Source organism: Gallinula chloropus, assembly GCF_964237585.1.
Source record: "Gallinula chloropus genome assembly, chromosome: 5".
NCBI lineage: Eukaryota > Metazoa > Chordata > Aves > Gruiformes > Rallidae > Gallinula > Gallinula chloropus.
The window spans coordinates 35697745-35724844 of NC_140090.1; the positions used below are offsets into that span (position 1 = coordinate 35697745).

The 27100-nt window shown below is 43.1% G+C and overlaps 1 protein-coding gene across 4 annotated transcripts in view; it reads left to right on the forward strand.

The window, feature by feature from the left end:
* Positions 1-954: 954 nt before the first annotated feature.
* Positions 955-27100, forward strand: part of IKZF2 (IKAROS family zinc finger 2) — a gene marked incomplete at its 5' end in the record, with an annotated part of 107171 nt that continues 81025 nt past the window's right edge. For 3 of the 4 annotated variants that reach the window (XM_084265567.1, XM_084265566.1, XM_084265568.1), the window contains 2 exons: positions 967-1000; positions 1747-1851. In XM_084265567.1, coding sequence (XP_084121693.1) covers positions 967-1000; positions 1747-1851 — 139 coding nt within the window. Of the gene's footprint in view, positions 1001-1746; positions 1852-27100 lie in introns of all 4 variants that reach the window. The other variant, XM_084265569.1, reaches the window with a different exon arrangement.

Genomic DNA, 27100 nt, shown 5'->3' on the forward strand with positions numbered 1-27100 from the left:
ACTAAAGGCAAAAGAGAGGCTGTGGAGGGAGAGGGGAAATAAAATTCTCCTCTGGTCATGTCAGATTCTTTAACTTTTTCACTTAAAAGAACATAGTTATGATTATCGATCTCTCTTTATATTTTTTCCCCTTTTTTATTTATTTTTCCCCCCCCTCAATATATATCAAATGATAGCTAGGGGGTGTCATTCTATACAGTTACTTGGGTTTCTGGAAAGTAATAGCTTGTTCTGTGTCAGCAAAGCGCTTCCAGAAACTTTTAAGATTGCTCCACAAAATTCACGATGGGGGAGCATTAAGTGTGACGTTCGGCCCCATGCTGTGGCAGATAAGTAAGGTTAGAGCGAACAGGTGCATATGTGTACAGGGGTGTGTGTGTGTGTGTGTAGTACGGTGATAACTTGCTGGAGGAAGGGGGGAGGCAGATGCTGGAGCAAGGGGATGGATGCTGGAGGGGTGTATTTTTTTTCTCGGATCAGGATGGAGTCTCTTGGAGCTTGTGTGAAAAGAGCGATTGTTAACAGTGTCCATCTCCCCAAAGTCTGTTCTGGCTTGTGAGAGGTGATAAGTGATGAAAAGCATTACCGTCCCAGCTTGGGCAAAACCAGTGGGAAGTTTGGGGGGCAGGGAGGGGGAATAAACCCAAACCTCTCAGATCAGATGAAAATGCAGGTGGGGGGGGACACACACATGACAAGAGAGAGAGAAATGGTCAGACCAAGGCGATCCCAGTGCTGCCTGCCCAGGAGGCAGCTGAGTTTCTCTACTCAATTTGCAGGAAGAGCTCGGTGCTTTTTGCAAATGAGCAGATGCGGTACACTTGTGTGTTTCTCTAGGCAGTGGTTGCAACAGCAGCAAAATGGGCAACTACTTAGGGCTTTAAGTAAGTTTAATCATTTAATGGTTGATACTGACAGGCGTCTTTGAGGGTGTACTTTTCTGCCTTGCAGCACTGCACTTTGACTATGGAAGCAGAGGCTGCTGATGGATATATAACATGTAAGTAGTAATTTCATTTGATTATTCCGAATTACTTTACTTTTCCCCCTATCCTTTCTATAACAGACACCCGAAACTTTAGCTTCCTTCTGTATGGGGCTTTGCATTGAGATGATGCCGAATTAGTAGTATTTAAATGTGAACTTTGAATGCATGGGGATGGGTGCATGCGTGAGTAGCTCCCGGTTTAAGTAAGTGCTGAAGATGAATGAACTTTGCAGAGGAGAGAGAGAGAGTTTATCTTCAGACATTCAGCTTGTAGCCAGAAACTTTTCCTGCCTTTCACTATGGTCTTCTGTTCTCTGTGTTGGGGTTTGTGTGTTTTGTTTAACTGTCAGTTAACCAAAAGCTCCGGGAGGGGGGGGGGAGGAAGGTCTGCACCGTAAAGTGCTACTTTAGCCTTCTCCTTGCCCAGCCCCGACTCTCAGTGTCTGCAAGTGGAAAAGCAACCCTAACTTCTCTTGAGGCGAAGCAGCTGGGGCAGGGTTTGTCACAGGTGTGTGTGCAGAAGGACTGGTGGCAGTAAATTCGAGGGGGGCTCTTAAGATCGATCAGGCAGATGTTGGCTTGTGGTGACTGATGCCTTGTGGTGACTGAGAGTCCAGTTGGCCCAGGCTGTGGCAAACCTCGCCGGACAAGGAGGGAAGGGCAGGGGCACAGGGAGCAGCGAGAGGGTTGGAGTTCTTGATCCTTTGTGTTGCCTTGCTCTGGAAACTGACTGAGGGGGACTTGTTTTGTGAATGCAGGTGACAACGAGCTTTCGCCCGAAAGGGAGCACTGCGGCATGGCCATTGACCTCACCTCCAGCACACCCAATGGGCAGCACACCTCCCCCGGTCACATGGCAAGCAGTAAGTCTCCTCTTAAACCAGCCCTTGGCTTACTCTGGTCCTTCGGCTTTTCAGCAGCTTGCTTACCCAGTCTTAACCACTGCTGTAGGAGTCGATAATAAAAGAAGGACAGGGTAGATTTTGTTTTATTATTTTTTTTTTCGTTCTTGTTCATGCTGGTGTCTCCTCTAAACATGAACGGGATTACTAGTCTGAACTATCCCAAGGTGGCATTTGAGAGCTGGTCCTTACCTGTTGCAGGTAGGAAAACACTAGGCTTGACATGTGCTGGCTTTGTTTCATCAGGTTTTGAAATCCAAATGGAAATTGTTGTTGTTGTTATTACTCACTGCGCTTCCCAAAACAGCTTCAAGTAGCTTTATTTGAAAACAAACACATTTTATTTACAAAAAGGCTTTACTCTGGCAAAAGTATAAAGTTAAAATATCTGAGTTTGATGGCAGGTTCTGTTTTACTACTCAGTATAGAAACTTTAGCATCCTGTTCCTCACCCCAGCTTTGCCTTGGCAAATCCAAAAGCGGCCGGGGTAGATTGGAAGTTGGTGGCACTTGGTGGTTGACTCTGATGAACTGAAAGGATTTTGCTGTAGGATGTCAGGGGAGAGAAATGGAGAAAATGCAGATATTTGGGAGGCTTACCGCGGTTGTCCAGTGTTAATAATATTTTAATAATTGCTTTCTTGCTGTATTTTGGAGGTGGATAACCGTCACTTGTGCATGTTTCACCAGCCCAACATCCTTTCTTCTTTTCTTGTGCCTGTGTGAGTGTGGTTAATTGTTTTACCGTCAGTTAGAATATTACAGCAAAATATTTTGCTTAAAGTACTTCTGCACTTGTATTCAAAAACAATGTAACATGCTTTGCTTCCAGTATACTTTGAGGGGGGGGGGTCCTCTCTATGTGATACTGATTTTTTTCTTTCTAGTGGGTATGCTACAGATAGGTATTTTATCTTTTTAAGCCTAGTGTTTGTACAATACCCCACTGAAAACTGTAGAAGAACGAGAGAGCGTTTTAGGGTTGTTTGCTTTAAAACACACAGCGTCTTGCCTTCAAAGTCTTTCTTGCTGAGAAAAAGATGTTACTTTCCTTTAAGAATTCTCCTTTCTTCCTGCAAATTACGAGTGAAATGCAGTTTTTATGAGCCTTTAAAGCCGAGGGTTATTATGAAGATCTCCCAATTATATACATGTTGCTAGAGAATATGATTGCTAATACTCTGGACTGAACTTTATATGACAACCGATCATAATTCAGCATCTTTAGACAATTCCAATCCTGCTGCACTGGGATTCTGATATATTTTATTATGTTGTAAAAGTTTTACTGCTCACTTTCTTCGTTTTCTTTGTTTCCTTTTTATTAATGGGAAGCCTTCATTGGGAAGGGGGGAAAAAAAGCTCCGGGTTTTAAATCTTCTTTATAATCTAGACTAAAAACCAGAGTCAAATTAGGGAATAAAAAGATCTAGGATGAAGTCATGCGAAAATGCTTTAATGTATTCAGTATTTTTGTGCTCACTGTGTTAACGTTTTCATTGACTTCTAAGCTTCGTTAGTTCTTGCAACATATATGTATCTTATTTTTTTTTTTAAAAATGGGTTTTGTGGTATCTCACAGGTGTCTCAACTGCTTTCAGCACCCCTACCCTGTGTTAAGCGTATGCTACTGTTGGAAAATTAGGGGCTCTGCCTGCGGTTCTTAAGCCAAGCCAAACTCTGGCTTCTTAAATTTGTTGTAATTTCTTTGCTGTTTGCAGGCATATGAATGTTTTGCAGAGAGGCCATTTGTTCTGTCTTAAGCATGGAAGATATTGATTAGAGGTTGTCAGCTTTTGTGGCGGGTGTTATGGTGGTTCACTTAAGGGTTTTGGCCAAATCTTGAGTCTGGTAAGTGTAGACTACCTCGCCAGGCTGTGCTTTAGAACTTTCCACCTGTTCTGCAGGGTACAGGAGATCCTTTCAAAGGTTCGGCATCCTAGGGCCCTAGGACATCTGGGGTTTTTTGGGGGGGGGTTGGTTTGGTTTTTTGTTGTTGGGGGTTTTTTTGTATGGTTGGTTTTGTTTGGGGTTTCTTTTTAAGGAGAGGCGGAGGTGGGAGAGTAATGTTCAAAATATTTTGTATGAATTTGGTAGCTCCTCTTGGATCAATCTATTATCCTCCGTTGTCAGCGGAGGAAGTGGCTGCCTTATGTTTTGGTATGGGTGTAATTTCTAGTGGAGTCGCTGGCCTGCTGGCCTGCTGCTCTAGTGAAGCTCAAGGCATGTCATCCCGGCTTGAGGGGGGGTTGCTAGTGGAGGAGGTGGTACGTTAGGCCGTATGTTGATCAGACTCCAAATGTTTCACTCCCGGTTTTGTTGCCTGTTGTCCCCAGCAGGTGACCGGCCTTACTTAGCTGCACGCTCAGGATGTGCACCTGCAAGGCAAAGCTCTAAGGTTTGACCTTTGTTCTTGCGTTCTGTTGAATTGTTTTGAACCACATCTCTTAATTTAGCCTTAATTTGTGTCTGGCTCGAGCAGAGACAGAACCGTAAGAAGCAAATTTCTTGGATCTGTACCGAAATGACTGAGCAGTGCTCTCCCAGCAACAGTAAAATTATGTGCTAGGTAGAGAGTCTTCTATGTTCATTAGCCCCTGGCAATCGGTGTTAGTGGGAGTTCTGGCTGGGCTACTGATGTTTTCAGGTTCTATTCCAAAAGGTTTCGGGTTAAATATTTTGGCTCACGTTGGGGAGTTGTCTACTGCATCCTTTAACCTATTATAATTTTTGAGTATCTAGACAATACGTATAGGTTATGGATGGGGCTGACACTCAATTTTCCTTGTGAATGAGACGATCCTGAAAGATAAATCACAGTAAATCGCCTGTCACAGCTAACTAATGATCTTACATATACCTTACGGTGTGTATCTGCCTTTAGCAGAATCCTGTATGTATGTTGGCAGATTGTGGTTTTATGTAAGCAAAGATTTAAAATAGGTGTAAATAGTCAAACGGAATAGGTTGATAGATCATCTCGCTTTCCTCTACAGCAAAAGACAAATTAGCACACTACCTGCTGAGTACAGATGATACATTTACATAGCCCCAAATCTGGAAGTGCAGATTTTCTTCTGATCTTCTGTAGGAGAACTCTTCCAAGGGCTGGCAGCCAGAGATGGGTGTCAAAGGCCTGCTCAATTAACTTCGTGTTGGTACTAAAGAGTTCCCTTCACGGCCCTATGCCCTCCTGTAGACCCCACCGAGTTCAGAGGAGTCTGTCTTGTTGCCTTTAGTGAATGCTGAACTGGGCTGTAATGATCAGGAACCCCAGAATAAGAACTGGTATGCTTATTAATGACTGATGGAGAATCTTTGTAAAAGAGGCTTTAAAAAGAAATAACTCCCCGTCACCTCCTCCTAATCCCATGTTGAGTTCTTACTACAGCTATTGGAGATTTTAATTTAGTTTTATTCCTCTTGGTTAGAAGACTTTCCCCTTTAGAAACTGCAGTCACTCAGTTAGTTGACTTGATGACTGCTCTCTGTAGGATGAAGGATACTTCTCTAAGGCCACTTGCTTGGTATCGTGGAAAATAACAACACTAGCTATTAGCATCTGACGGGCAGTGACAGAGGAAATTTCCTCTCAAATTAGAGACTTTGCAGTGGGTGTAGATAGCTTTCATATCTCTTCTTTCATAGACAAAAGGAGCCCTTAAACGAAACGGAGACAGAACAATCATAAATATCAACCCCAACATCTGATGTTTGAAACTGATTAAAATCGTGGTATGCTCTGGGGATGTATTTATAGTAGCTTAAAGTGTTCCTAAGTTATGAGAAATAATTTATTAAGAAAATAAGCGTAGTCAACTGACTCCGTCAGTTGCTGAAAATAATGAGGCGATTGCTTTTTCTCCATGGGGGGGAACTGATTGCTCTGACAAGATAGCTACTGGGACAGCAGTGTTAAGTGTGAGGGATTTCAGCAGAGAACTCAGGCAGTGTCTTTTTATAATGCAGCTGATGCTGTATTCCCAGCGATCAGTGGTGACTGTGATGGGCTATCAGTTGCACTCTTTTAATAATTTTTATTTCTTGGTAATTTCCAAGCCCCAAATCTTTCTGATGACTTTGACAATTAAGAGTAGAAAAATCATAGAAGGCCTGTTTTGTCACAGTTCTGTTGCCCCAAGCAGAAAATTCCGTGCATCTCGCGTCAACACTACATCTGTATGGATAAAGAAGTGTAACTTCTGCCTCTCAAAATGAAAGTATGTAAAATTAAGAGGTTGCTCTGTGCCTCAGCTACGCAGCAAACAAGCCTTGCCATCGCCAGAGTCTACAGCCCAGACACGTGAGGCTGGACCTTGCACTGGGATTCTTATTTGGCTCAGTATTTTTGCAGTAGGATGAGGTGACAGAGGCTGAGCCTCTGCGGGAGGCTCTTCTTTAGGGAGGAGGGGGAGGGAGAAGCTTCCTGGGCTGGGCTGCAGGGGAGGGAACTGAGTTAGTGCTCTGAGGCAGTCACTTCCCTGATGCATGCACTGGGGCATGAAGAATTCTGGTAGCCCTACTGCTGTGCTCTGAAGTGGGGGTTCAGGTCTCGAGTTCATATGTCTTGCAGAGTGAAACACTACGTATGGTGCTGAAAGCTTGGACTGGATAACCTTGAGATGCTGAGGAATCTCTTTTCTCTGTGGCCTTTAAAGAGTAGAGTAGGTAATATCTCTTGGTCTGGGTATCTTTAATCCTGCCTCGGTGCCAGGAGGTGGGCTTTTGACAGTCACTTGAGATGGCCTCCAGTCCTTTGTGTCTCACTTCCCAACCTTGACAGTTTGATGTTTCGAGAGCTCAGCCGTGGAATTTCACGTCCATGTCTGATACAGATGTACCTGTGGTTTTACAGGTTGAAGGGTGGTGAAGATACACTGCACCAAGACGAGCTTAGGTGTAAGGGATGAGCTCAATAAAGTGTGGCAGGGAACTGGAAGAGGTGAGCTCCTTTGACACTCAGAGAAGCAATGACTTTGCTTCAGTCTTTTAACCTCAGTACCCCTGAAAATTGCCAGGGGAATAATACTCATGAAAGCTTGAGTCAATGGGTTTAGCTTTCTTGAAGCTTAAGAAGGAAAAAAATAAAGTAATAAAAAAAGAGGTGGTGATTGGGCTTTAAACAGAAATATAATATGAAACCAAACCTCTGCAGAGTAGTGTTATGCTGTTTATTTGGGGTTTTTTCTTGGGGGCAAAAAAAAAAAAAGAAGAAATAAAGAAAAGGTTACCTGGAAGTAAGCCTGCTGGGATGCACCTTGGATTGTTGTAGCTTCATCCACATCGGCTTAGATTTTTCACACTGGTATGGTTGAAATCATGAAATAGTTCCTGTGATACAAACTCTGTGTGTAGATGAAAACGGAGTAGCCACTGAAACTACTGGGTGTTTACATAACTACTGTCTGCAGCTCACACTCCAATGGCCGAGGGTTCCCCTGTGTGTTTCTCATATCTTCTGACACGGTTGCTCTGGCGTTCCTTGTGGAATCAAATGTTCGGCTGCAAAAACATTCCTTTCTCTTGGTGAGTGTTATAACAAGGGTGGAGTGAAATGATCGGTTAATCTCATTAAATAGGTTTTTATTCATTCTGATGGAAGTCTCCTGAGAGGTCATCTGCCAGGGCTTTGTTGCAGCACACACCTTTCTTAGGGAGCTTCTCTTATTCTCTTGGACTGTCAGGTTTGGTTAACTTTCCTTGGTACACACCCTGTTGCAACACTGTGCTCACAGTCAGCAAGTTTTCAGTGTTTACTTCTGGAATTTGAGTTCCTTTTTATACATGCCAACAAAAAGAGCAATCCTTTCTTCCTTGAAATGTGATGTTTGGATGGCAGCTGGGTGATGAGATATGTTAGAGACCTGTCTTTCCCATCCCTGAATCTTGGGGGGGGCAGGGGCTCCTCCTGTTGAAATCGATGAGTATTGTCTCTGGGATGTTGGATCGAGAGTTAGTTTCTGTGGGCCACTGGCTCTGTCTAGTCCACCCCCTAAGTGACAGTTTGCCAGGACTGGGTTTTAGAGGTGGAAATGCATCTTTGCGTTTTACTGAGGGTGAGTGGTGCTTGTTCTCCTTCCAGTGCCAACCAACAAGGCACCTTGAAGAAGTGATGCTATTCTGGCCAGGACGAAAGGGAAGAGCCTTCTGGTGCTTTTTCCTCAGTAAATCCCAGTGAATGAAACTCTTTGGGGGATGAAAGTTGCTGTGAAGAGAATTTAAGAGAAGGCTGTGCCACTGTTGCCTGCCTGGGCGCAGAGCCTGTGCCACAGCATGCTGTCCCTTGCCTAGAGCGGTGAACACTTGTTCGAACTCCAGGCTGCTGGCTGCTGCATCCCAATGGAAGGAGGCAGAGCTGTGATTATTGTTGAGAAGCAATTAGGTTTGACAGGTAGGACTCTGGGCTAGGTGACCAGAAGCACAGTTTTTCTCCCAACTGTTGTCATCATAGGGGAGAACTTTCGTGTTTCTGTGCTGCTTTTTTTCCCCCTCTCCCTCTTGCCTTTTTTCCTGAAGACGGAGGCCATCCATTGCTCAAGGTGGAGGTTTGGATGTTACAAGTTAGGCCCTGGCAAAAGCAGGAAGTTTGTTATGATAGCTGCTTTACTCAGGGGCTGTTTTACATTTAATTTTTGCAGCCCCACAATGAGCTGCATTCAGAAGTACCTTAATACCAGTGTAGCTTATTTCCTGTCCCGTGCAGGAATAATTGTGGTAGTCCTAAAGCACCCTGTGCTGGTGTGATTACATTAGAGCAACCACAAGGTTTTAACTCTTCCCGTACAGCTGAGTGTTACCGGGTCTGCATGTGGACAAACCCCTATTTACAGTGCTCAACAAAACATGCCCTTGATCTGGAGCCAGGGCTACATTACTGGCTTCTGCTGGCACGGCTGTGTCAGCCTGTGGCTTTGAAGAGCTGTAATCCCTCACAGGCAGAGCGATGCTGGCAGAATCTCCTGCTGTGAGCGTAGCCCTGGCTGGCAGGGTCACCTGCAAGTGGTGTCACAGGCGTTACCTCGGAGTGTTCGGCAGACGCTGCTCCTGGAAGAGCATGAGGTTGGTTGATCCCCCTGGATTCTTTGCTGATAGGTCACATAAACTTCTGTGAATTAAAACCTCTTTTTTTTTGGGTTTTTTTTTTTTTTTTTAACTGACTCTTTCTTTCTCTGCACCTCCTATTTTTGCTTTCTAGTTTTGAGGTTTATTCCTGTAACCCTGTGTGGTCAAGGCATAGCAGCACGGAGGTGGTAAGCACCATGGAGGTGGTGAGCTCCATGTGCACAGCACCTGCTCTTTCAGCTTGTGGTTGCTCTGTGTTCGGGAGAGGTCACTGGGCTCTGGGTGTCCCCTCTGGTGAAGCTGAAGTTCCTGGTCAGATCCCTGTGGTATGTCAGGAATGGGGAAAGACCTGTTGATGGTTGGAAGTCAGTCCTAGGGCTGGGCTGGAGATTATCTGCCTCTACCAGCTTGGAGTAAATGGAAAAGAGCAGAGCTTAAGTGCATCACCTCTCTAAACAGGTTAGGAGCCCCTCTTAGCAGACTGCAGTTTGTACACTGGCATAAGCCAGGGAATCTGATTGACTCCAGACTTGCCCCTACTCTCCTTGCTATGGCTTTGTTTACCAGGAGAAGACACACAGACTGTTGGGTTTTTTCCTCAGCCCCTTTGCTGTGGTTTTGGTACCACCTGTGAGGCTGTTTTGGGCACAGGTGTAGGCACAGCACTAGTGGAAAGAGAAAGGGAAGACTAAAGGAATTTGAAAGTCCTTTCCCCAGCACTGGAGTGGGGAAGGCTTTTTGAGGAGTAAGCTCTACTGTCCACCCTAAAGCTTCATGTGGTGGAGATAGAAAACCCAGCTACATCTTGGTGCTGCTGGTGTCAGGTCCTTTGTCCTGGGGTGAGAAAGATGTGGAATAGTATCCAAAGAAGGTAGGACATACTGAAGGACAGTAAACAATAGTCACCTTGTTTACCTGTCCCATCTATCACCTTTTTTCTCATGAAGTTTCCTCTTATGTGAGGAGGTAAGATGGTCAGTGTTTCATCCCAGATAATGAAAGATCTAGGCAGGGTTTACAATAGAGCTAAAACACATGCATGACAAAGCTTGACTTTCCGATGAGCGCTGTTGTCTTGTTTATCCCCTTTGTTCCTCCACTTGAATAAAACAAGTGTTATACTAAAGGTATCAATGCTGGAGTCTGCTCAACTCCTTTTTATTTGTGTTTTCTTTGCATTCCCTTCAGCCTCCAAAATCCCCTAATTCCATCAGAAGCATGTCCTGTGCTTTCTAAAGATGCATGTTCCCTCAGTCTGAGAAAGTTAGGTTGGTGAGTGGCACAGAAAGCTGGCTGGAAAAGCCTCTGATACGCCCAAGTCCGTGTTAATTTTCCTCATAATTACTCTTAGGGAATGTATGGGTGTGCAGTCCTATGAGAATTCACACCTACTCTTTCCTAGTCCCCAGCTTGGCCTTTGGACATTTTACGTTTCCCTTTTCGAGCCCTTTTCGGTAACGATAGAGCCATAAAACACAGACTGAGAGAATCTGGTGACTCTATCTGTGCATCCTTTAAACACCAGCAGCGTGAGTTCAACACCCGCTTCTGTCCAAAGAGCGGCAAAGAGGATGGTGTGAATTCCCTTCTTTTGAAAATGAAAGAAGCTGCCTCTCTCTGTATGAAAACAGCAAGGCTTTTTACACGGAAGAGGCAAGGGGCCTGATAATTTGGGGAAGAGTAGCTATTCTCTTTAAGTCATGGATGGTTTAGAGGTTTCCAGGAAAGAGTCACTGCAGATTGTAGACCTACTTCTGGTTAGCAGCTGGGTTGCGATGGGGGGAAAGCTCTGGCAAAAGAAGAAAACAAGGTTTGGTTTTGGTGGTTTTTAGTCGTCTTTCTTGATAAATCGATAGCTTGCAATGTGTGTTTTGCCTTGGCCAGATAAAGGCCACCAGAAGGGGCACGATTTATTAATTGGTGGCTTTGTGTGGTGATGTTAATTGTAGGTATGGCCCTTGTGTTTTATGTCCGGCGTGATGGCAAGGGGCCTCTCTCCGTGTGACTCGGGGGAGTCTGGGGTGATCTTATTCCCCTGCTCGAGTACAGAAATATTTTAGAATACACCGCTGGGCCTTCAGTTAGCACCATGCCTTAATCCTCATCACCTTTCAGCTGTAGGTCTGTCCTAGATGTAGATGTCTATAATAGTTTTACAGTTTAATCTCCCAAAATTGGGTCAACTTTCAGCAGTTGTTTTGACCTTGTTACCAGCACGGGTGGTTCCTGGGTAAGTTTAATACACCTTTGTGCGGTTGTGTGGGACAATTAGGGGTATCAGCTCTACTTGAAACTCTCTGCTTGAAATTTTTCCTCTATCTTAAACACATATGTGCCTCCCTGCATCACTGTTAGGTATTATCCTTTGGATAATCTGCTCTTCTAGAGTGTAATGTAATAATATCTTCTCATTATATAATGCTTTTTAAACTATAAATCTTTGAGAACTTCACAAAGGATGCCAGTTGAAGAGATACAAACAGGTGAATAAAATTATAGGCTGAAGAGGTGGAGAAAAAATAAAATGAAATTCGTATTAGGATGAATTCAGCGCCTGTAGGTGGGAGGCAGCCAGCTTCATCACTTGTGTATAGGACTCCAAAATGTCAGATTGTAGGTAGCTCTTGAGTTCACAAGAATGATGTTCTAGTTGTGTATTTCAGGGTCAAGTAGTATATGACGTTAGCAGGTATGAGAGCTCTGTGTGTTTATTCTTGTGTCCTCTCAGATTTGTATTGTCGGTCACACAATTCCTTTATTTCTCAGAAATCCCATGAATTTATGTGATTCCCAAACCAGAGTCTTCTTGCAGAATAAATGCTGTCAGCCATCCACTGCCCCCAAATTAGAGAAGGTTGGCAGCTGGAGGGGGTGAAATAAAAAAACCCCCGAAACTCAGAATGTGTCCAGCTCTGGTTTATGACAAGCCTGTACATGTGTGGTGTGTGTAAATACAAATTGAAAGGCACTTATGGAGAGTTTCGGTCACACACAGGATGGAGATGTATGGGCTTGAAAAATATTAGAATCACGCAAGTCTCATGAAATTAGGAAGCCAGAAAGAGGAGGAGTAGAGGTATGTGACTTGTGCTTCTGCTGAAGGGAAAGCTATTAACCACCACCCTTTGCAAATGCCAAATGCACGGGGAAAAAGTTGTTGGAAGCCAGTCTCTGCTAAGTCTGCTGCTCCCAGAACCTACTTTTTGTTAGATGTTTGTATGAAATCACCTTGCTGGGCAGACTGTGAGACCAGACATGACTCAGGCTATCAGCACATAACGTGGTTTCAGGTTGCTGTCTTACTGCTCTTGCCTTAAAATGCTGGGATGAGGTATTTGTGCTTTTTTTTTTTTTTCACACTTTTTAAAGTGCTTCGTTTATTTAATGTCATTAGTGCTATTGTTACTTAAATTTAGCTTCTGACTGGTAACCATTAAATATTTATAGAAGAATCGATAGTAGTGAGATTTTTTGCTATAGTAAATATATATCACATATGTATTCAAAACCAAAGCAAACTGCAGTGCATTCCAGGAAATAATCTATAATGATGCTCTGGAAAGTACTTGCTCATCTTCATGTCAGGATGCTTTATCTGTGTCCCAAGTGCAGCCATTCCTGCACTGACTGTTTTTTTTAACGGCCTAGAAACACAGCACAGTCCCTTTAGAAAAAGGGGCAAAGTAGCATTTTGGATGTAGAAATGTTTATGATGATCGTGGTATAATTATTTGAGGTTTCTGGGTAATGGGGGATCCTTAAGTTTTGTGTTGCACCTGATAGACAGCGTCCCAGCACCAGACCGCCGTGGTGAAAGAGAACTGTGTGGAGGTATTGGTTCTGCTTCACTTGTGCTGATCGCTGTCACCTGTTCCCTTTGCTGAAACACAGGGATGTCACTTGGTGCCCCAGCTTGCCCTGTCCTCGACTTCGTTGGGGTATCTGAACGACACGGGTGGTGTGTGAGAGTTCCTTTGAGGAATCTCTGATGTGTCTCCTGCTGTGAGGCCTATGCTCGCGGCTGGGTGGAGGCAAAACCAGTGCAGCGTTTGGGAAGGGGAAAGTGTTTTTGGAGAAGGTGGTAATGTGGTGACTCGTTTAAAATCGTTTAAACCCAATGCCTAGTTAAAAAACTAGGGCCATGAGCTTAAACTGGCCTCAGAGGCAGGCTAGGCTTCATTGGAGGAGCATGGACAAAGGTGTGCGATACATGGGAGGCCTGATGCCTGGACAAGGTAATTCCTTCTCCAGCTGGGATCTCCGTATCATTTTCTCATGAGACTGTAAATGGAATAGGTCTTGGTAAGCCCATCAAGGAGATGACCCGAATTAATTGTTCCGGCCAGGTGTTTTGGAAGGTGGGAAGCTTCCTTAACCAGCTGGTGATGAAATTTCAATTTATAATTATGACTGTAGTTTATAATAATAATTCTGATTATATATATATAAACAGTTTAATCTACTATAATGTAATATGGTAACATTTGCTGAGCTTTGGCTGCTTTCAGATAGTGAAAATGTGCTGGTGGTTGTTGGCTGGGATTCAGAAACATTTGTCAAAATTTTGTGTACTATGAGAACAACAAAATTTTGTGTGGATTAAGCAATTATTAATTCTCTTCCATTGTCTGTCGGATAAAACTACAGCTAACTCATTAGCCAAAATTAATTGTAAATAAAGCCGATCTGTTGTTGAGAAGGCTAATTATAGCAGTAATTGTGTAATGATGATGCATTTAATTTCAAAATGCAGATTTAAAAGCTACTCCTTTTTGGCAGTGATGGAGCAAGGTGTTCGGCAATGAAGCAGAATGCTGATCGCTGTCACTGTCCTCTTAATTAATACTGCCAGGATTGTTGGGGTTTTCAGTCTTATTACTGTCCCCTGTAGAGCACTTGGGAGCATCCTAATTCTGCTTGAAGCCGGTGGTTAAACATTTAGAAGGTGCTACATGGAAGCACTAGTGTAAGAGGTGATGTAAAACATTACACGCTCCTGGGTTTACTACTGTAGCAGCGTATCCGCATGTCTGAGCTCTGGGAATACTGGCTGTGCTTTGGGATTTGCTACTGGCTTGCCATGGAGATAGATCTGGAGTTTCAGGCCAACAAAACTGAGTTGTGACTCAACGTTTTAAAAATGATGGAGTGAGTAATTTTCCATGCAGTTTTGTTACAGTATCTTTTGCCCCAAGGATTATTTACTGTGGATTAATTTCCATCAGTTTTTCCACTGGTATATGTAATCTGGAATTTCAATAAGAAAGGAATTGTTAAAATAGGGTAGTGTTCTTATCCCAAATTGCCTGTTTCTAATGTCAAAAGTAGGATCACTAGCAAAATCAGCAGTCGTACCCGCTAGCTTGTATGCGTAATTTGCATAATTTCTTGATTTTTTTTTTTTAATCTGTTGTCAAAATATATGGAATTCTATTATGAGGTGGGTTTTGAGGTGTGAGGGGGGTGTTTTTTTGTTGTCTTTTAGCCTACCCTGCTTCATTTTAACAAAGTACCATTTGAATCCTTAACAGAGACATGGGCATTGGCTACAGAATATGATTCACCTTTTCTCATCGTTTGTAATCACTCTACTGATTATTTCTTTTTTTGCTCTTCTGACTTGGTTTAGAGGGAATTGCAGAACCACAGCATGGAGTTAAATCTGAACGTTCCTCCTAATCAGACTTGAAGGGAATATTGGGCATAAATACATTTTACCTATTTTATTTTTAACTTTTTTTTTTCCTTCACACTTCCTGGTTCATGGGGACAAAAACCCTACGAGCATGTTTTAGTTACATCACTAATATTAGAACTGAGTAATCGGGTGGCTTTGCAGCAGTCTCGTTTATAAATTGTTGGTGAGCAGATGGCTCACCAAGTTGGCATGCCAACTCCAAACTTTCACAATCATGAGTCAAGTTTTAAATTGCAAGATTGCCTTGCATGCCACGAGATACTCTGTGTGTGTGTGTGTGTGTGTGTTTGTTTAATAAATGTAATTTTTTCTGTGCCTTCTCATTTCTGAGCAGTGTTTTGCACTGAAGCATGGCTTTTCAGTCATCTGCTGGCTTTGGGAATGACTTTTTTTTCCTTAATTTAATGAAAGTGGAGGGGCTCCTGTAGTCACTTACCTGAAAAATCTTACTGTTAAGGAAAAGCTGGTAAATATTGGGCTAAAACACATAGCAGTGAGACTTGGCAATCCTGGCTAATGCCAAATACTTCCCATGGTTGAGGTCATTCACAATTACACTTGTAGCAACTCTGGGTTTGTAGGCACAATAATTTGCTAGAAATAATTTGCTTATGTCTGTAATCCTGGATATGCAAATCTGTGCCAATTTGTTTGTTTCCCCAGCGGAGGGCTTAAGTCATTAGGCGTCACGGAGTACAAGTGTTACAGCTTGAAATGCAAGAGTGAGTATTTTCTGTAAGCAAAATGTGACAATAAGAAAAGAGAGCTGAGCTGGAGCACTCAGATATTTTCACTGTGAATACCATGAAGTTCCAAAAGGGTCGGATCCACTTGAGAATTTGGCCAAATATTACTAGAAGGATACTTTTTTTTTCTCCCTTCTTTTTGCTTTTTTAAGCTACTCCTGCAACTAAAATTAATGTGGTAGATGTGGGTTATAATGCGTTGTGGGACCTGTTACAGAATGATAATTAGACCTTATTTCTAAATGGTTCCACACAAAGTGTGCTGTTGTAAATGTTAAACAACTCCGTTTCATCCATAATCATGTAATTGTTGTGTGCAGCTAATTAGTGTGTGTTCAATTTAGGCCCAGATTTTTTGGGAATGTCTCCTGTTCTGGTCCTGATTTAGCAAAGCTCTTAAACAGATGATTAACTTCCATTGGCTTTAATAGGACTTAAGCACATTCTTAATCAGGGCCATTGTGTCAAATCATGTCTCTCGGTGACAATCAGAACAACCTGCCAGAGCTGTAGTAAAAATATCTGTAGGTCCTCCTTAAATTCAGATTAATCATTTCTTTAACTTGTGAAACATTTTGTTTCAGAATCTGAAACTGTGCAGATATTTCTCTCGCTTGCTCGCTCTCGCTCTCTTTTCTTTTTTAAAAGCAAATGGTTATTGTCATAATCTAATTGTATGTATAAAGTTTAAAGATTTTAACTAGCTTGGCAGGAGGCTGTTTACATCAAATCTGCTCAATACACCTTTGAGATGGAGAAGAAGAAAATATGCATCTGAGTGTGCCTCGCTGGAATATAAATGTCAGCGCTGATAGATATCTATGATAGAAAATTTGTGTGGGAGTAGTAATTTAGTAATAAAATAGGTCAAATTAATTCTTATGCTGAAGGGGATACCTTACAATAACCATTTTGTAATTTTATGTTTGACAGTTTGCTCTGCATTATGTGGATAGGTGGAGCTGAGATAATGTAATCCATTTCCAATTGTAAACAAGATTGCTTTAAGAGCTGCTGTAGTAAGATGCATGTTGGCTGACTTTAAGCTGAAAGGTAATTGCCTCTGAATATTAATGTGCATGTGGGGATTTTGTTTTTAATTCTGAGATTTCATCTTTGCCCTATAGCAGCTCTGAAGAGGCCCTTGCTTTCCCAAACTCCACTTTCCTGCTAATTGAAGCTGATGGCAAGTGCTGCGCATTGGGCCCTTTGCTTTTATGTTATGTGGCCCGTGCACCTTGGAGAACGCCGCTTTCTTTGTCTCTGCTTTTTTCTTTCTCTTTTCTTTCGTTTTTTTTTGAGTAGATGAGGGTTTTTTTGGAGATACTCTTGCTGTCCTACAACAGCTATGACTAGTTCCTGGACCAGGGGAGGAATGATAGGTTTTGAAGCAGAAGAGAAGTTGCTGCACTAATTGAATTGTAGCCTTTTAGAGAAATGAGAGTTAAGGTGCTGATCCTGTGCTGTGCAGCTGGAAGGCTTCCCCCAGGGTAATTTAGGACCTATCTAAGGCCCACTGCACTTCGTGGGAGATTCTCCGTCTAGTTCCACATGCTTTTGGAGCATGGGGGGAATGTTTTAGGCAGTAGACAAGTTTGGTCTGAGGGAACGTCAGCTGGCTGCATTTGTGTATGAAGTTGTACCTCATCTCTGATTTCTAGTGTGAGGTTTCTACAAGCTATTCCTTTGCCCCGCTGCAAGGCCAAGCACCGGGTGCAGCGGGACTGGCGTTCAGCAGCATGTGAGTGCAGCTCAACTCTGGAGCAAACTGTAGTCAAACAGTGCTGTGGGAGCTTGAAAATACGTCATGTGCTGGGTATTAACCTACACATGTACCAGTGGCACTGGATGCGTTGGGTGTCATTAGGTAGGACTGCTTTAAGATGGTATGACTGGCCCCACATGCCCTTCTGGCAGAGATGGCTGCTCCAAAGGCAAGCACTCAAAGCAGAGTTCGGCTTGCCACCTTCTCTGTGGCAATGGCAGCAGGTTTTTTTTCTAAAAAAGACAAACCAAACAAGAAACGGGGGTATTTTTAGCTTGGATCAATTTGCTGATGCGGTTTACTGCATGGTCTCATGCAGTGAGAGGGTGGTGGCTGAGCAGGGGTGGGAGCTCCCGGTGCTGAGCTTTCTGCAGAAGCAAAGGTACACTGGACTGCGCTAGTGCCTGGACCTATCAGATCTGTAAATTGTGTTGGTAAAGGAGGCAGGACATGACTTTTCTGCTTCTGATCTGAGGCAGCGGGTAATCACTTGATGCAGAGAGATGGAGCCAGCAGCTGAGAGGTGCTGGCTTGGCAACCAGCCCTTTTGCAGGTCCCCTCTGGCTTCTGGCTTACAAGTAGACTGTAACCTCCTGTAACATCTCTAGTTAAACAGTGGGTGAGGATCGGTGGTGTTATATGTGGGGGCCACCAAATGGAGCCTTCCACATTCCTGCACCTTGCTCAATCGCTGGGGTATCGAGGCTTTTGTCTTAGAATGAATTTTGAATTTCCATACTGCCCTGCGTCCGGTGATTTGGTCAAGGGGGGAGTCCTTGTGGTAGTTCAGTCATTTCTGCAAAGTGATGCTGCTTGTAGCAGAGCTGTTCTGTGGATGCCTTTGCTGACAAATTACTTAGCTGCAGAAACATTTGACTGTAGGCTGGTAAGCAGGAAAAGTGAGGGTGTGTGGGTTTGTGAATGTATGTTGCCCATTAAGGAGTCTCGCTCTATGCTGGGGCTGCTTCATTACTATGTTAAAAATAACATAACAGGATTCTAATAACTAATTAACCTGTTCACCAATTGATCACGCATTGTCTTAAAGGCAGCAGTGTAAGAGAGTCTATGTAATGAAAGTTGACTGGAGGTATGTCCTGTGGCTATTACAAACTTTGTTTTATAACAGCATGTATTTTTCAGTAGCTCGTTGCCATGCTGTAATGTGGTTGGAGTGGGAGAAATAGAAAACTGGCCATTTCCTGGCAGATAGCAATAAGTTTCTACTCAGTCAGAATGCTCTATATGCTGTGATAGGCTTATAATTATTATCCTAAGATTGATGGTTTTTGGGGGAGTGTAAATTTGTGCAGCAGTAATCCATTAAGAAATCAATAATCATTCCATTCTGAAATGCAGTTTCTCTACAACATTATAAATACATATCAAAGATTTGAAACTCTGCTTGTCTCCCTTTCTCCGCCCTCCTCCTGCTTCCCTGAACTCCAAGTTCAATGTCCTTTGCTGTGCTGGAGAAGCAATGATGCAGTAGGACTCTTCTGTTGGGGGGGGGAAAACCAAACAAGGGTGGTAGTATAAACATAATCCTGAGAGCCTGTAAAACCCTTTGAGTGTGAACTTTGCTTTCCCCTCAGTACCCTTTTGATCTTGGGGAAATTCCCCCCTCTCCTCTGCCTCGTTTCTATCCCTGCTAGCTGAGGATGATGAAGATTCATGCCTTGTTTCTCTGTAGGGGACTGTGGAGAGGAAGTGTTGTGTAAGTGTGAAGTTGCGGTATGTGTACATTTCCTTTTCCTCACTCCTCCTCCTCCTCCTCCTCATTCAGCCTTGGTTCTTCATGTAACAACACAAAGGTTTGACTATCAGTGGCCAGCACGTCCTGCAGGACTTCCCTTTTTGCTCTGAATTCTCCCCAGTTGGGCAAGCATATTTTCGAAATGTTGCTGTAAGAGGTCCCCTGATCTGGAGACCTGGAAACCTGCTTTATCTTGGGCTGAAGTCGTTTGATAAATAGTTGACTGTATGAGGGAGGCTGAGAGCATTATTTATGCTTCTTGGTGAAAGGCTAAATGATACGGAGTGAGGTGCTGGTCTGGTCTGGTTTTGATCTTGCAAAGAAAATTATATATGGGGCAGGGAGATGTTATTACTGTAGTAAGAGCCATAAAACACAGAGTACTTAAATATTAAACATTTTCATGTCTTTTAATTCTTCATCTACTTCCTTTTGGCTAGAGCTGGTTGAAAAATCAGTTCTAATGACAAATACCTCAATTTTGAGTTTGAATTACTATTATTTATAGCCAGTTGTGCTGCTTGTTGAAGACCAGGGCATTCTTTAATAGTAGAGTTGTATCTTACATCCATGGTATTGGTTGTCCAGGCCTAGTTTCAGTCTGTTTCCTCATCTGCCCCAATAAAAGGCGTTCTCAGTTTGGGATGGGTGTAATAACTCAATAGCTGCCTTTTACAGTTCCAAGAACTTCGTCATCTAGTGCGTGGAGGCTCACCAGCCTTTTCAGCTTCGAGAGGGAAAGAAAGACCTGTGTTCAGTGTGCCTTTCCTTGTGAGATTTGAGACTGAGGGTATATCCAGAGGCCTAACAAGTTAAAGCATCAGTATTGCTGGTAATGTGGCACTTGTATACCTTGGTTTCTGAAAGCAGGCCATGGGGATACCTGCACGGGTAGAATTCTTCATGTATTTCTCTGTTCGCAGACTTGAGTCTTAGGCAGGGAGGGTGGAAGAGCTAGTGTTGCATGAAACTGGATACCCAGAAGCCAAATGCTGTTGTCTAAAATAATTGAAGGCTGCCCATGTGGTAAATACCCTCACAGTAATGCTGAGTGGGGAGAGCTTTCACGCGTGGCATGATTGGGGGGCAGGCTGACATTCACCGGTTTGCATTGGAAAGTTGTGAGGTTAATAGGAAAAGGCCCAAATGCCAGCAAAAAAAGTTGATCTTGTCAATTGTGTTGAGTAGGTTTCCATGCAGCATTGACTTCTTGTCTGGTGAATTGCTTTTTCTCCTCTTCAAGGCCACGAAGCCCACACTGGGCTGCTTTCTCAACAGTGCAGAATGCTTCTTCATTTACCTAGAAATGTTGCTCTTGCTCTTGTGCTGGTGGAACATGAGTTTAGCTGGCGCTTTGTGGGTTTTGGCTCTTCTTTATTCACTGCTTTGTAGCTTGTGTCACTTCTCTGTTGGCAGTTGTAGCAATCAATGGCTTTCGTAGGTCAGCACAATTCTTAATTTTGAAAATGGCTTTGCTTTTTTTCTTCCTTGGGTCAATTTGTGATATAGAAGCAGCAGCTGACTGACAGCTGATTTTTCTGCAATGATTTGCTGAAGTGTTCATGCAAACGACATGCGGCTTTTCAGCAAAATAGGAAGACTTTATCACACCATTTTTTTTGGGTTTTACCCATTACCGTTTTTTTCCAGTGGTTTGCAGAATGGTGATTGCTGAAAGCCCAATACCAGCTCACAGGATGCTGAGTTTAACAGATAGGGCTTTATTAGCTCTCAGTTGCATTTGTCTTTACTTCACAAGTCTCTGTTTAGAATTACCTGTGAGTGGTTATTTTCCAGTGCGGTTTCCTACGACAAACCTTTTCTTTTTGTTGTTGCTGCTGGTTGTTGGGTTTTTTTTTTTAACTATTAAAAGCTCATCACCATGTATCTCACTCTTACAAATGTGTGTGTGTCCACTGATAGCTTGAATGGCAAATTACAGAAACTGGTATGACTCTTCCAAAAGAAAGGTTCTTCTAAGGGTAATATTTAACCAATTGAATGATGAAGAGATGCCATCCCAATCAGTGAGTTTGAGTTAATTGGCTGTGTACAAAGCATTTTTAAATAATTTCCTTAAAGGTTCTGCGTGTTAGGCTTAGCGTGCCCTTCTAGGGAGGCTAGACTGCAAGACTGCTTTCAAAGGCTGGTTTTGTCTGAGAAGTGGGATTTTTTCCTAAATTGAATTTTATTTTATTTTATTTCTGCACTTTCCAGATCCTAAAACATTATGCATCGTAGCTGCGGGTCCCACATAGTGAATTTAAGGCTGTTTAATAACCGCTTTGCATTTCTCTTTTCTCTTGCGTGCCCCCCTTGGAGTATCCCATGCACCAAGGGCTGCAAACTGCTGCTCTGGGAAACAGCGGCCAGCCACTTTCAGCCTGTGGGCAATAACAGTCATGCAAACATATTGTTTTCAGGTCTCTGTGTCACCTCCTTTTTCTATTTCTGTCACAGTGAGCATTATCAAAGTCTCCGAAATGCAACACGTTGACCACAAGCCACGTGTGAGGGCCAACGGTCCAAAACTGCTAGTTCAACTTCTTATGCTTGTGGACGTGGCTTAAATCCTATTAGAATGATAAGGGAAAAAAGAACCCTAGGCCCCCTTGTCAGTGCTAGCAGGCAATGCATAAGCTTCAGAAAGGCTGTTTGATCCAAAGGGCTCAAAGCCTTCTGGAATGATGAGCAAGCAGTGTCCTCCGTACTTCTGGAGAACGGAGGTGAAAGATGAGTTTACTCTCTCTTTTAGGAAGAGCCACTTGTCTTTGGCATGCCTGACTTGGGATAGAGTAGGCCTGACTTTTAGAGGTGACATGAATTGCTAGACTGAAAATGGGTCAAGAATACACCAAGTTGGATGTAGGCACACTCTTGAAGTGCTGGTCCTAAGTGACTTGGTCAGTGACATGCAGTGAGTCAGGGCCAGAGCCACAAACAAGCTGAAATGCCTGTCTTCCAGCTACTAGTTGACTTCACCAGACCAGCCTTTCTCACTGTGGGTTGTATAGAAGTGTTAAATGTGTTTAATGAAGCTCCCTCACTCTCGTATTTTTTTTTCCCTTTTTTTTTTTTTTTTTTCTCCTCTCACCTCTAAAAGTTGGGGTAAACTACAGAAGAAATCCCTAGCATAAAATCAGTAGAGTTAAGTAGATCAAAGCAAAATGTCAGTGTTTTTTTCCTTAAATGCCTGTCCTGGAAATTCTTCCCTTTCGGCACGTGGAAGGTCTTCACTGAGACTCGTAACCTGGAGTAGGGTAATGGTTCTGAAGTCATCTGAGCAATGCTGCGCTTGAATGAGAAATGTTAACGAGTCTTGTTGAGGCTAACTCTCCCTCGCTCAGTTGGGATAGGGAGAGGGGGAAGTAAATCATTGAGTAGGTATATCTTCCATTCAGCAGGAGCTGCACATGATGGGATTATTAGTATTTCTAAACTAAAGCCCCTGACAGATCCTTGGATGCTTAAAGCTGTGATGATGCTTTACCAGATGGTTCAGAAACTCAGACTGGAATATCTCATTGGCTGGTGCTGAACAATGACATTTCAAACCCACACGTTCGTTTGGATTTTAATTTTTCAGGAGGATTAAAGCTTTTTGGGATATGGGCTGTCTCTTTCCATATATATGTTCAACACCTTATGTAGTTTAGATGCTTTTTGCAGTGCCTTTATAACTCACTATACTCCTTGTGAAAGAGCAGTTTGAACTGCTGCACGTTTGTAGCCGTAACACCCGCTCCAGACAGTGTAAGCGTGCAAGTCATTGCCTCACTTCATGCAACGAGCTTTGTCTCCTACCCAGTAATTGTGTGAACAGCCGATTGTGCTGAAACTTGCCATTTTGTGGATGCTCTATCCCTCTGTTCTTTTCACTTTTCAAATCTTGTCTTCTTTGCAAACACTAACGTGTCTAGGTAGCTCGTATGGAGTGGAGCGTGGCTGTTGATTCCTGCTAGGTGTTGAGCTCTTCAGTCCCGACTCTCCAAAGTATTTTGAATGAGACCCCGCTGCTCGGGGAAGGAAGAAGATCAAAGGAAATTGGTTGGTTTTTTACGCCCCTTCAATCCCGTGGCTTTTTGAAAACAGGATGGAGTGCCCCTCTGGCAAAACTGAATAAATTTTTAGGGCCTGCCAAGTCAGGCAGTCCTCTTTGGCTGCCGGCATCAGTGACCTGGCTAGAACTAGGACCTTTCTGCTACTTCTAAACTGCCTTGAAGCGGGGATGGGAGTATTACTATTAAATTCCCTTCTGCATTCCTTAGGGCAAAGCTGGCTGTTTTGTTGTGTGTAGCTGTATCAGGTCGCAGTAGGTTACAGTGTAAATAACATAAGCGCAGAGATAATTTGGGGATCAGGGGAAGGATTTGAGGCACGGAAAACTTTCTTGTAAGGGTGCTTTTAAAGAAAAAAGTGGTAATGTGAGTTCTATGCAGCAGTGAACTAGGATGCTTCAGTGACAAGGCTGAGAGGTTTTGCTTTTTTTTTTTTTTTTGTGCCCTCTCTTACCCCTGACAGCTTCCTTAAGAGAAAAGCATAATTGGGGAAGGAGTTTCGTTACGTTGAGAAGAAAAAAAGGACATTTTATCTAATGATTTTTATGTGTTAGACTGGTACGTTCAATCCCACTGTTCTCCATATGATTCATTCTATTTGTACACGACTGTTGCTCCGTGTTAAATAACGTGCAGGGTTTTTTTCCGTTAAACAAGTATTCCCTCAGCTTGTCGCAAAAAAAGCTGACACATGTTCGTTCTTCACGCGGGGAGTTCTACATCTGTCGACACTTCAGACATAATCAGTTTAGATTTCAGCAGCTGATTAGTGCTCACCTCTAACCAAACTGAGAAGCTGCTCTTCCAAATGGTAACAAATAATATCCTAATTAGTCCTCTGCATAACGATAGCAGGAGTCTTAGCTTGAAAGCTCCTGATCTCGGAGGCCTTTCTGTTCTAGTCCGTTGGCTTTACAGACCGTTGTATCAGCATTTACGCCAGGCTTTTATTCCCCCTGCCTCAAAATGCCTCATGGAGCAGTTAATTATGCACCTGAAGGTAGGCATTAAGCACACAACGATATTCCACACGCAGTTATGAACGTTTCATTAGCAGTGGTTAATTTATGTACGATTGTGAAAGCAAGAGAAGGAATGCTGGGCAGGACTCCAGGATTATCCTATAGCACTTGTGGATGTTAAGTGTCCCCGGGAAGCTATTTGACCTGGCCAGCCAGTGCAGATGAGCACAGCTCATGCTGCCTTTAATACTGGTTTGCCTGAAGCAGGAACCCACAGAGCGAACGGAGCAGAAAATGAAGGGAGGGAGGAGGACAATATGGAGAGTGACTCCTCTGTACTCCAGTGACTGGCTGGTTGTGACAGCACCAGGTTTTACCAGGAAGTTTTAAATGGGTTTATGCTTTTCTGAGTCTGATTAGCCAGTTAACAAAACATGCCCATCCCTGTCTATTAAACTCCGTGTACTTCCTCTTAGCTAACACTACTTTGCACAAGCCTGGGATTTTTAAATAAATAAATGCCCATGAAGGCATAATTTAATAAATACTACTTGCAGGGATGGCACAGTAGCCACTGGCACTTCTCAGGACAAAAGTGATGTGGGCAGCTATAGCTGGATTACCGTGACCTCAATACTACAAAGAATTGAGGAAAGAAAAAAGGGAGAGAGGATTTGCCGGAGGGAGGACACGAAAAGGGGGGGACGATGCCTTAAGATGCTGTGAGCCAAAGTTGTACAAAAGCAGGCTGAGCAGGCTGAAGACCCGAGTATGTAAATAACCAGTTGTTGAAAAAGGAAGTTTTCAAAAAGGAATTATATTTTTTTTCTTTCAGGTTTGATTCAATAACTTTTAAAACCCCCCGTTTAAGTTGTCAATTGAGAAGTGAAGTTAAAACACAAATCAACTGTAACAGGAAAAAAATCACTTACCAGCAAAAACACTGCTTAAATATTTGCTGGGGAAATATTACAGCGTGCCTAGCTGCTAAAATTGCAGATGTTGCCGAATCTGCACCTAAAAGCAGAGTTTTTTTCTGAAAAGGAGTTACTACCATAGCTGTTGTTTTTCCAGTTGGTACGGGGATATTTTCTTCAGTTTATTTGGCCTTCAAAGTGCTAAGGCAAGGCAGGCAATGCAAAAGCAGACAGGTTTGTCCTCTGCAAGGTGGTGAATAAAAACTGGTTTGAGGGGTTGAGGCCGATTCCAATTTGCATTCAGGATAAGATTGGCAGAAATAACGAATTTAAAAATCATCTAGGAAACAAAACTGTTAATTATCTTTATTATTAACATGTAAAACAAATGTGTGAATGAACGGATGTTAAGCTTTTTAACGAAGTGCACTGCACGTTCCCTGAGGTAATAAAAAGTGCCTGATCTACTATAAAGTTTACATTTATTTACAAAATCACTGATCTCTCAGGCTAGTAGTTTTTTTGTTTAGGAAGCAACTGAGAAATCTAAGTGCAAGACAAAGTTAAGCTGCAGTTTTTAAACTTAAGTTTTTAAATTGAAGTTTCCTGGTTGCTTTTTTTAAACCCCAACTTTAAAAGGTGATTAAGTAACTTGAGTATGAATTGATTCACCATGTCTTTCTCTCTAATAAAATATATTTATCTTAGATACAAGAACCACAGGCTATACCTAATCGTCCTGGATTTCTGTAGAGCAGCTGATAGGCTGTTACTGGGAAAGTTGTTAGTTTAACTAAGAAGATAAAAATTGATATGGGTATTATAAAGCACAGGAGTAAATGTCTAAATGGAAGATTGTGGCAGGTTATAGATGGGAATTGCCAGGCTACAGCCTACAAAAAGGTTAGAAGCTCCTTCTGGTTCAGTCTTAAACCAGATTTATTTCAAATATTCATTAACAAATTCCCATTAAATCGATTAGGTTCTGATCTGTCTTCCAAGTCAAATCAGAAAGCAGTATCAACCTGAAAGAGGATCAGGAACTTGTACAGAAATAGTTGGCACGCTTGGGCTGGAACGGTGAAGATGAGATGAAACGCGATAGCGTGAGGTTGGACACAGAGGCGCTGGGTGGGAGTTCCTGCTGTAACCTGTGTGCCTGAAAGGGACGGAGGCCGGAAAAAGACCTGAGCTGTTTTTTGGTGACACATGGCATCTGTCAGACACCAGCATGACAAAGTTAAACGGAAGGTGTGTGCTTATGATGTTATATGGCAGGTCAAGTGTTTCCAGTGGAGAAGGGAAATGTTAATGCCTTTTTTACAAGCCTGAGAACTGGGGTAGCTTAGCCTACGCAGTGGTCTGAGCTTTGGTGACTAGATGGCTTCTGTTTCACAAACTCCCTTTGCAGACTAGTTCGGGAAGGTCTCCTCTCTGTCAGGAAATGAAGGTGTATTCTGACATGTCTAGGCAGCCTGGTAAAGGAAACCTTTTGAAAGGGCGTGGGGTTGGTCCATTGAAAAGCGCAGGGAGGGGTAAATATTAGAGCGGGTGGTGAGCTAGTTAAACGTAGAGAGTTGTGACCAGAAGCTGCAGGCAACAAATAAAGCCAGATTACCCTTTTGGTTCTGCCAGAAGGTGGACAGGAGCCTGACACATTTCTGAATGGGATCATATGGCAGGATGGCCTGACGGTGGAGGCTTGAAAGTCACGGAGGGCAGCGGGGCACCTTTTCACTTTATAGAGGTCACCAATTGCGTGGTGTGCCCGGAGCCATAAGCAGCGCCTTCCTCATCTTCTCAAATTCTCACATGAAGCCTGCTGGCATTCCCTCTCTACTCTGAAGTCCAAGCCCAAGCCTGTGATGTCTGTGTACATACACAAGGTCTTGCTTTTCCTGGGCCACAGTTCAGTTATGCAACAGCAGAAGCATCATTTCCATTTGCTTTTCATTACTTTCTCCAACTCTAATGTGAGTTTGCTACCCTATTGATGGATGTGAGCCTCCAGTATGTTTTCCTTGGCAAGACCTTTACTAGGTCTACCAGCAAAGAAGCGATTGCCTACAAGAAGCCCTGCAATGCCCAACGGCACGGTTATGAACTCCCTTTAGCTGGATGAGATGTTCCATATTTTACTGTAGAGCTGGGGGGAGCTTGCAGTTAAGCAAGGGACTGAAGAGTCAGTCTCTTTATTTTTGAAGGCAGTGCAAAAAGGAAACTCTTCAGACACTTGCATTTCCTTC